General features: G+C 40.8%; 1 protein-coding gene and 1 long non-coding RNA gene across 2 annotated transcripts in view; one reads left to right on the top strand and one right to left on the bottom strand.

Annotated features, from left to right (window-relative positions):
• LOC129351575 (uncharacterized) overlaps nt 1-10,403 on the bottom strand; it is a 31,286-nt gene that overhangs the window by 7,671 nt on the left and 13,212 nt on the right. The window lies entirely within an intron of this gene.
• The window catches only part of cacna1ba (calcium channel, voltage-dependent, N type, alpha 1B subunit, a), an 86,721-nt gene continuing 76,952 nt past the window's right edge, over nt 635-10,403 (top strand). Inside the window, exons 1-2 of the mRNA XM_055020477.1 lie at nt 635-1,533; nt 9,741-9,846. Coding sequence (XP_054876452.1) covers nt 1,298-1,533; nt 9,741-9,846 — 342 coding nt within the window. The 5' untranslated portion in view covers nt 635-1,297. The remainder of the gene's footprint in view (nt 1,534-9,740; nt 9,847-10,403) is intronic.

The following is a 10,403-nucleotide window of genomic DNA, read 5'->3' as shown; positions in this document are numbered from 1 at the left end:
GATTCGTTGGTTTCGTCCCTTAAAAGCCCAATCCTAAACTGACACTACAGGTTGGTGCTCTGCTCAAATGTCTAATTTGCAATGCAGTTTTTTGTACAACTGGATATGAATTTAGGCATTAAGGGGTTAACTATTTTTTTTTTGTTGATTTGCTCATTTATGTAATCCATTGTTGCTAAGAAAACAGGATGGCCACATGTGCTATAAGAGGTTTTGAAATGTAGTTTGTCCACAGGAACCGGATGTGTCCTAAAGCAGAACCCTGAGGGACTTAAACTTTTTACAACCTCATCAAGTCCTTGACCTTTCTGTTGCTCGGCTGTTTCTCCTGTGAACCAGCTGTTCTTACCTGCATCACTTTATAAAATGTGGGATTATTTACCTAATCTATTAATTTGTTGTTGGAAAATAAAGATGTAAACTTGACTCATTTATGACTTAATGATTTATGAATGCATTAATCCAGTATGTGTGACATTCTTTTTATTTAGATTCTATTTATTTCATAAAACTCAAGTATGAAAATATAAGTAAACAAAAAGGAACAGCTCCTGTTCTGATAGTTGATGATGGGTTAGGATTTTATACGATGTGCTGTCTCTCTTCCGTGTTGCTATGGAAACAGGGCCGATCCAGGTGGAGTCTGGCTGTCGTTCGTCAGCCACATGGGGGGATGGATGAGCGGTGCTGGGGAAAGTGGAGTCTATACTCTTCTTAAAGGAGGTTTCGTGGAATCGAGCGGCCGAGCCGTGATTTCTCTGCGGACGACGGATCGTCTGAAGGCGGCGTGTTTTTTCAGCTTCCGTGGGGAGCGGCAGCTCCGAGAAACACGCACTCCTCAGTCAACTCGGCGCGGACAGGAGCCTCCCGGAGGAGGAAATGCGGCTGTTTCTGGGGGTTCTTCTGAGGCTGGGGATCACAGATTGACTGAAGCCCGTCTCTGCAGTCAAACAGTGGGGAAGTTGTTTCCACTGGATGGATGGATCTGTCGCCTCTGAGGAGCGGGGCGGGCAGCCGGAGGAGCAACACCCAGGAAAATGATGCATCGTGGAGGGGCAGCCGCTGAACTTTGAGCAACAAATTCACCTCGGAGCTGCCGGCGGCATGGGGAGCCACAGAGACCAGGAGCTGTCGGAGCGACCCTGAGGAGCCACTCATTGTTTTTGCTGGATCTTCTTCCTGACTCTGTCAGTGAGGACCTGCCGGGGGACGGTGCAGCAGGCTCTGCTGTGATGCTTCATCTCCATTTCTGTTCTGTCAGTGTCGGTGTCTCCAGCAAGACTTTCGCAGTCTCAGAATGGCTCGTTTTGAAGACGATGCTTCCAGCCGGTTCAGAGGCGGCGGCCTCACGGGGCCAAGCAGAGGGGCCAATAGGCAGCCGTACAAACAGACCATGGCTCAGAGAGCCAGAACCATGGCTATTTACAACCCCATTCCAGTCAAACAGAACTGCCTCACCGTCAACCGCTCCCTGTTTATCTTTAGCGAGGATAATATTATCCGGAAATACGCCAAAAAGATCACAGAATGGCCATATCCTTATTGTGTGCAGCGCGGATCACTGCGCAGACCTCAGTCAGAAACATACTTATTAGGAGCATTCATTTTACAGTGAGGTGTCATGATGTCTGCAGCCTTATTCAGTATAAATTATAAAGGAACAGGTAGCTGCTGCTGCTGCTGCTGCTAGGGGTTAGTTGGCTTTCTGCCACAGAAATACATTTGCTGTTAACATTTCTGCGCATATTATTCACATAATCTTTTACGGATAAAACACCTGCAGTCCATCAGTATGGGCCGTTCTGGATGCCAGACTGTGCTGCAGTGTTTTATTCTGTGAAGATGTGTTGTTTGTTTGACTGTGTTTGATGTTTCATGAGACATGCATTTATTTGGCTTCAGAACTGAGGATAAAGGCTGATGGTGGTGAGTTTCTTGGTGAGGCTGAAGGATCTTGGCCCCTCTGGCCAAGTCCTGTTGGCTGCCTTCAAACAGCAGCTCTCCTCATGGGTGTGACCCAAACAAACAAGCTGCACTCACAGAATTCATTTGTCAGGCTGTCTCAACAAGATGCTGCTGACATGGAGTGGTTGCTATCTGCTGTGATCCAACAGCCAGGCTTCAAATCTCACTGAAAAAACTGATTGATCATTTACAGTACTGTGAAGAAGTGCTTCCCCCCATGCCTCCTTTTAGGTTTGATTTTCCTCAGATAAATTCTGCTGTCAGACTCTGTCAATATAGGTCAATCCAAAAGAGAGTTTTCAAAAATTATTCAATCATTAATGATGGGGGGGAAAGTGATCTAAACCAACCCCAGCCCGATCTGACATTATAATTCCCCCTTGTGAAATGAGGAAGTGAACACAACGTAGTGGAAGGACTTTTGATTCATTTTTATTGAGGAAGTGGATCTTAAAGGAACAATCATAACATGCAGATAAGGCTTAGAGTTAACATTCTGCTACATACAGTATTCTCTCTTTCTCTTATATATATATATATATATATATATATATAAAAAATTCCCTTCTCACCCACCGCGGGTGGTTCTTATCCTCTGAGCTCGGGTCCTCTACCAGAGGCCTGGGAGCTTGAGGGTTCTGCGCAGTATCTTGGCTGTGCCAAGGACTGCACATTTCTGGACTGAGATGTCTGATGTTGTTCCTGGGATTGTTGTAGCCATTGCTCCAGTTTGGGGGTTACTGCCCCGAGGGCCCCAATGACCACAGGCACCACTGTGGTCTTCACCTTCCAGGCCCTCTCCAGTTCCTCCCTGAGGCCCTGGTATTTCTCCAGTTTCTCGTGCTCCTTTTTCCTGATGTTGCAATCACTTGGTATCGCTACATCTACCACAACGGCTTTCCTCTGATGTTTATCCACTACGACAATGTCTGGTTGGTTCGCCATTACCATTTTGTCTGTCTGGATCTGGAAGTCCCACAGGATCTTAGCTCTGGCGTTCTCCACCACCTTTGGGGGTGTTTCCCACTTTGATCTCGGGGTTTCCAGTCCATATTCTGCACAGATGTTTCTGTACACTATGCCTGCCACTTGGTTACGTCGCTCCATGTACGCTTTCCCTGCCAGTATCTTGCACCCTGCTGTTATGTGCTGGACTGTCTCAGGGGCCTCCTTGCACAACCTACACCTTGGGTCTTGTCTGGTGTGGTAGATCTGGGCCTCTATTGCTCTGGTGTTTAGGGCCTGTTCCTGGGCGGCCAGGATGAGGGCCTCTGTGCTGTCCTTGAGTCCAGCTTTTTCAAGTCATTGGTAGGATTTACTGATATCAGCCACTTGGGTTATTTGCTGGTGGTACATCCCATGTAGTGGCTTGTCCTCCCATGATGGTATCTCTGGCACCTCAACCTCCGTTCCCTGTTGTCTGAGACATTCACTGAGCACATTGTCTGTTGAGGCTTTGTCCCTGATGTATTTATGGATCTTAGTTGTTTCGTCCTGGACAGTGGTTCTCACACTCACTAGTCCTCTGCCTCCGTCCTTGCGGCTCGTGTACAGTCTCAGGGGTGCTGGATTTGGGATGGAACCCTCCATGCATGGTTAGTAGCTTTCTGGTCTTAATATCTGTGGCTTTTATCTCCTCCTTTGGCCAGCTGATTATTCCAGCAGGGTATCTGATTACTGGCAGGGCATAGCTGTTTATCGCACGGATTTTGTTCTTGCCATTGAGCTGGCTTCTGATATATATATATATATATATATATATATATATATATATATATATATATATATATATATATATATATATACACAGTTATGGCCAGAAATATTTGGACAGTAACACAATTTTCGTGAGTTGGGCTCTGCATGCCACCGCATTGGATTTGAAATGAAACCTCTACAACAGAATTCAAGTGCAGATTGTAACGTTTAATTTAAAGGGTTGAACAAAAATATCTGATAGAAAATGTAGGAATTGTACACATTTGTTTACAAACACTCCACATTTTAGGAGCTCAAAAGTAATTGGACATATAAACATAACCCAAACAAAAAAGTTTTTTCTCAATATTTTGTTGCGAATCCTTCGGAGGCAATCACTGCCTTAAGTCTGGAACCCATGGACATCACCAAATGCTGGTTCCTCCTTCTTAATGCTTTCCCAGGCCTTTACAGCCGCAGCCTTCAGGTCTTGCTTGTTAGTGGGTCTTTCCGTCTGAAGTCTGGATTTGAGCAAGTGAAATGCATGCTCAATTGGGTTAAGATCTGGTGATTGACTTGGCCATTGCAGAATATTCCACCTTTTTGCTCTCATGAACTCCTGGGTAGCTTTGGCTGTATGCTTGGGTCATTATCCATCTGTACTGTGAAGCGCCGTCCGATCAACTTTGCAGCATTTGGCTGAATCTGGGCTGACAGTATATCCCGGTACACTTCAGAATTCATCCGGCTACTCTTGTCTGCTGTTATGTCATCAATAAACACAAGTGACCCAGTGCCATTGAAAGCCATGCATGCCCATGCCATCACGTTGCCTCCACCATGTTTTACAGAGGATGTGGTGTGCCTTGGATCATGTGCCGTTCCCTTTCTTCTCCAAACTTTTTTCTTCCATCATTCTGGTACAGGTTGATCTTTGTCTCATCTGTCCATAGAATACTTTTCCAGAACTGGGCTGGCTTCTTGAGGTGTTTTTGGGCAAATTTAACTCTGGTCTGTCTACTTTTGGAATTGATGAATGGTTGCATCTATAGTGAACCCTTTGTATTTGCTTTCATGGAGTCTTCTCTTTACTGTTGACTTAGAGACAGATACACCTACTTCTCTGAGAGTGTTCTGGACCTCAGTTGATGTTGTGAACGGGTTCTTCTTCACCAAAGAAAGTATGCGGTGTTAATCCACCACCGTTGTCTTCCGTGGACGCCCAGGCCTTTTTGAGATCCCAAGCTTACCAGTCAATTCCTTTTTCCTCAGAATGTACCAGACTGTTGATTTTGCTACTCCAAGCATGTCTGCTATCTCTGTGATGGATTTTTTCCTATTTTTCAGCCTCAGGATGTTCTGCTTCACCTCAATGAGAGCTCCTTTGACCGCATGTTGTCTGGTCACAGCAACAGCTTCCAAATGCAAAACCACACACCTGGAAACAACCCCAGACTTTTAACTACTTACTTGATTACAGGTTAACGAGGGAAAGGCCTTCTGAGTTACTTGCAGCCTTTAGAGTCCATTGTCCAATTACTTTTGGTCCCTTGAAAAGAGGAGGCTCTGCATTACAGCTATGATTCCTAAACCCTTTCTCCGATTTGGATGTGGAAACTCTCATATTGCAGCTGTGTGCACTTTCAGCCCATATTATAATTGTATTTCTGAACATATTTTGCCAACTAAAATAACAAAACCTGTGTCACTGTCCAAATATTTCTGGCCCTAACTGTGTGTATATATATATATATATATATATATATAAACTTTTGGTCTTTTAGTACAGACCAACAGTTTGGACACACCTTTTATTAAATGAGTTTCCTTTATATTTATGACTATTGATATTGTAGATTCACACTGAAGGCATCAAACTATGAATTAACCCATGTGGAAATATGTACTAAAGAAAAAAGTGTAAAACATCTGAAAATATGCCTTATATTGTAGTTTCTTCAAAGTCGCAACCTTTTGCTGTGATTACTGCTTTGCACACACTCTGCATTCTCTTGATGAGCTTCAAGAGGTAGTCACCTGAAATGGTTTTCACTTCACAGGTGTGCCCTGTTAGATTAATAAATGGGCTTTCTTGCCTTACAAATAGTCATGAAAATAAAGGAAACCCATTGAATAAGAAGGTTGTGTCCAATCTTTTAGTCTGTACTGTATAAATATATAAAAATATATATAAATATACATAAATTTTTAACAATAGTTTCCACAATTGCTTTGGGTTCACATTGCATTCTGGTTCAGTGATGACCAGTGCAGAGGAGAGGTTTTCATATTGGCACAACTTTTACCAGATTGAGCAAAACATCTGCTTCCTTCACAGTGGATTCCAGTCAAAAGGCATCAGGAGAAGCAGTACAGTGACATGCAGTCAACACAGCTTACCAAAGTTACACAGGGAGCAACGGCATCTTCCTGACAGACACTGCTGTGCCTTCAAATATTCATATGATCCCTCTACTGTTAACTAATGCTGTCAGTAAAGAGTTTATTTGTTATTTTTTATAGTATATTATAGTATTTATTTATAACAGCAAATATATATATATATATATATATATATATATATATATATATATATATATATATATATATATATATATATATATATATATATATATATATATATATATATATATATACAGTTAGGGCCAGAAATATTTGGACAGTGACACAGGTTTTGTTATTTTAGCTGTTGGCAAAAATATGTTCAGAAATACAATTTATATATAATATGGGCTGAAAGTGCACACTCCCAGCTGCAATATGAGAGTTTCCACATCCAAATCGGAGAAAGGGTTTAGGAATCATAGCTCTGTAATGCAGAGCCTCCTCTTTTTCAAGGGACCAAAAGTAATTGGACAATGGACTCCAAAGGCTGCAAGTAACTCAAAAGGCCTTTCCCTCGTTAACCTGTAATCAAGTAAGTAGTTAAAAGGTCTGGGGTTGTTTCCAGGTGTGTGGTTTTGCATTTGGAAGCTGTTGCTGTGACCAGACAACATGCGGTCAAAGGAGCTCTCAATTGAGGTGAAGCAGAACATCCTGAGGCTGAAAAATAGGAAAAAATCCATCACAGAGATAGCAGACATGCTTGGAGTAGCAAAATCAACAGTCGGGTACATTCTGAGGAAAAAGGAATTGACTGGTGAGCTTGGGAACTCAAAAAGGCCTGGCGTCCACTGAAGACAAAGTGGTGGATGATCGCCGCATACTTTCTTTGGTGAAGAAGAACCCGTTCACAACATCAACTGAGGTCCAGAACACTCTCAGAGAAGTAGGTGTATCTGTCTCTAAGTAAACAGTAAAGAGAAGACTCCATGAAAGCAAATACAAAGGGTTCACATATAGATGCAAACCATTCATCAATTCCAAAAGTAGACAGACCAGAGTTAAATTTGCCCAAAAACACCTCAAGAAGCCAGCCCAGTTCTGGAAAAGTATTCTATGGACAGATGAGACAAAGATCAACCTGTACCAGAATGATGGGAAGAAAAAAGTTTCGAGAAGAAAGGGAACGGCACATGATCCAAGGCACACCACATCCTCTGTAAAACATGGTGGAGGCAACGTGATGGCATGGGCATGCATGGCTTTCAATGGCACTGGGTCACTTGTGTTTATTGATGACATAACAGCAGACAAGAGTAGCCGGATGAATTCTGAAGTGTACCGGGATATACTGTCAGCCCAGATTCAGCCAAATGCTGCAAAGTTGATCGGACGGCGCTTCACAGTACAGATGGATAATGACCCCAAGCATACAGCCAAAGCTACCCAGGAGTTCATGAGAGCAAAAAGGTGGAATATTCTGCAATGGCCAAGTCAATCACCAGATCTTAACCCAATTGAGCATGCATTTCACTTGCTCAAATCCAGACTTCAGACGGAAAGACCCACTAACAAGCAAGACCTGAAGGCTGCGGCTGTAAAGGCCTGGCAAAGCATTAAGAAGGAGGAAACCCAGCGTTTGGTGATGTCCATGGGTTCCAGACTTAAGGCAGTGATTGCCTCCAAAGGATTCGCAGCAAAATATTGAGAAAAAATTTTTTGTTTGGGTTATGTTTATATGTCCAATTACTTTTGAGCTCCTAAAATGTGGAGTGTTTGTAAACAAATGTGTACAATTCCTACATTTTCTATCAGATTTTTGTTCAACCCTTTAAATTAAACGTTACAATCTGCACTTGAATTCTGTTGTAGAGGTTTCATTTCAAATCCAATGCGGTGGCATGCAGAGCCCAACTCACAAATATTGTGTTACTGTCCAAATATTTCTGGCCCTAACTGTATATATATATATATATATATATATATATATATATATATATATATATATATATATATATATATATATATATATATATATATATATATATATATATATATATATATATATATATATATATTTATATAGTTTTATAAAAGTTAAAAATTGCTTACGTGTTGGCAATAGCAAATAAAAAAAATTATATATATAATATATATATATATATATATATAATTTTTTTATTTTTTATAGATTTTATATCTGTCTTTGGTTCACCTACATTGTCATACTTACAGTTTCTGTGGCTGGACTTATTCCCTCTGGACTGATTCCCACAAAGGCACAATCAGTGCTCCTCTAATCTGTGTTCAGATGAAGAATCTTGGCACAGATTGTCAAGATTGTTCAGTCTTGACAATTCTTGACTAACACGAGCATTACATGCACATAAATGAAAGAGTCTCATGAGCTTTTTGACTGAAGGCTGCTTGTGAAAAAAAAACAGATTCTAAGACTGCATCTGTTTGCATAACGTTTTAGGTCACTGTAATCAGAAAAACTTTTTGTAGTCAAAATATATGATATGGGTCTATTGGAAAATGCTTAAAGTATTCAAAACCAATTTCTATCTGATATGCCACAGAAGTTTGGGTTCTGTTCAGTATGAAGATGGTAATCATGAAGGAAAGGTAACTTCATTTAGCACCTTTCAGCCAAGGGCAACCCAAAGTGTTTGTAGACAGAAGTTAAAACCAACATACTTCCAGAGAAACACATTAAACATATAAGGACTTACCCTTTATAAATAAAAAAAAAAAGTTAAAAATTGCTTACGTGTTGGCAATAGCAAATAAAAACGTTTTATATTCATGGTGGGAGCATGGTGGGAGCATTCCTATTTCAAAAAGTTTCTTCAGCTTTGGTCTGATTCAGATTATCTTAAAGGTTGTGATTGTTCATTGTGTTGTAGAAGATTAGAGATGTAGTCCGGGATTTTACTAATAAGTGCTTTATAAACCATCAGTGAGGTTTTAAATTCTATTCTTTGAGTAACAGGTAGCCAGAGCAAGGACCTGAGAACTGGACTGAAGAAGCAGAAGCTGTCTTATTGATTTTTTCTTTTTATTTTATTTTGGTAGTCCAGTGAAAATATCGTTGCAATAATCGAGCATGCTAATCTTGGCACAGATTGTCAAGATTGCTTCAAAGGCATAAATAAATTTTTCTGAATCTTCAATTAGGTGAGTCATCTAATTCTGGCAATGTTCTTTTTGAGGGTCATATGTTGTATTTATGATAAATGTGATGTATTTATTGAGTTTCAGTGCAGAATCCATAGTCACTCCCAGATTTCTGCTTTGTCAGAGGAATTTAAACCAACAGACTGAAGGTGGAAGCTGACTTATAAATGAAATGGAAAAGATGAATTAGATATTTGACACAGTGATGTTAGTGGATTTACATCATAACGTCAAGATATAAATTGTTCCGCTGGTAATCCAGAGAGGATGCTGAATAATGCTCTTGCCATGTGATGCAGATGAAGACATGTTGCTTCTTACAGCAGCCGTTTGCTCTGCTTTGTTGACTCATGCTGTTGTTACCTTCTAGTTTGATACTAGCTCATATTTCATCAATAAAAAGTCAGTTTAGTGAGAAACTGAACCAAAAGCTCCCTTTTAGAAGCTAACTGAAAGTGATGTTCTAGTTGAATGTGACGTAGCTTCAGCTGCAGAGAGATTATTTCCAGCTGTGTGATGTTCATCCTTTCACCAAATATCCTTAACACTGCTACTCCGTTTGAATACATGATCCTGGCCACCATCATAGCAAACTGCATCGTTCTGGCCTTGGAGCAACACCTGCCAGCTTTGGACAAAACCCCGCTGTCAGAACGTTTGGTGAGTATTACTCTTCTCCCATTGCAGCACGCAAAACTTCTCTAAGTGGAACAGATCCTGACTAGAGCCCTGTTTTTGTTTTGTTAGCTTGATGTATGTCTGCAAGTTCTTTCACTGCCAGGGATCCTCGTTCCTAGTCTCACCAGCAGCATCACACCGCCTCCTTACACAGTGTTCCAAATTATTATGCAAATTGGATTTAAGTGTCATAAAGATAACATTTTTTGCTGTGCTATTAAATTTATAGATGGTATTGTGTGTCAGGGCTCTTTGAATCACTATAATTACTTTAAGAGAGCTGGTTGACTAGTTTGTCTGATGAGCTCAATTAAAGGAAATCTACTTAAGAAGGATGTTCCACATTATTAAGCAGGCCACAGGTTTCAAGCAATGTGGAAAAGAGAAAGGATCTCTGCTGACAAAAATGATCAAATAGTGTAGTGCCACATGACAAGATATAAAACATTAGATATTTAACCAAAACTGAAGTGTTATTATCATACTGTGAAGAGATTTGTGGCTGATTCAAAACATAGGTGGTTTGTACAGACAAAGGC

This window comes from Poeciliopsis prolifica, unplaced genomic scaffold (assembly GCF_027474105.1).
Source record: "Poeciliopsis prolifica strain line A6 unplaced genomic scaffold, Auburn_PproV2 SCAFFOLD068, whole genome shotgun sequence".
Lineage (NCBI taxonomy): Eukaryota > Metazoa > Chordata > Actinopteri > Cyprinodontiformes > Poeciliidae > Poeciliopsis > Poeciliopsis prolifica.
This window is presented reverse-complemented; position numbering and strand designations above follow the sequence as displayed.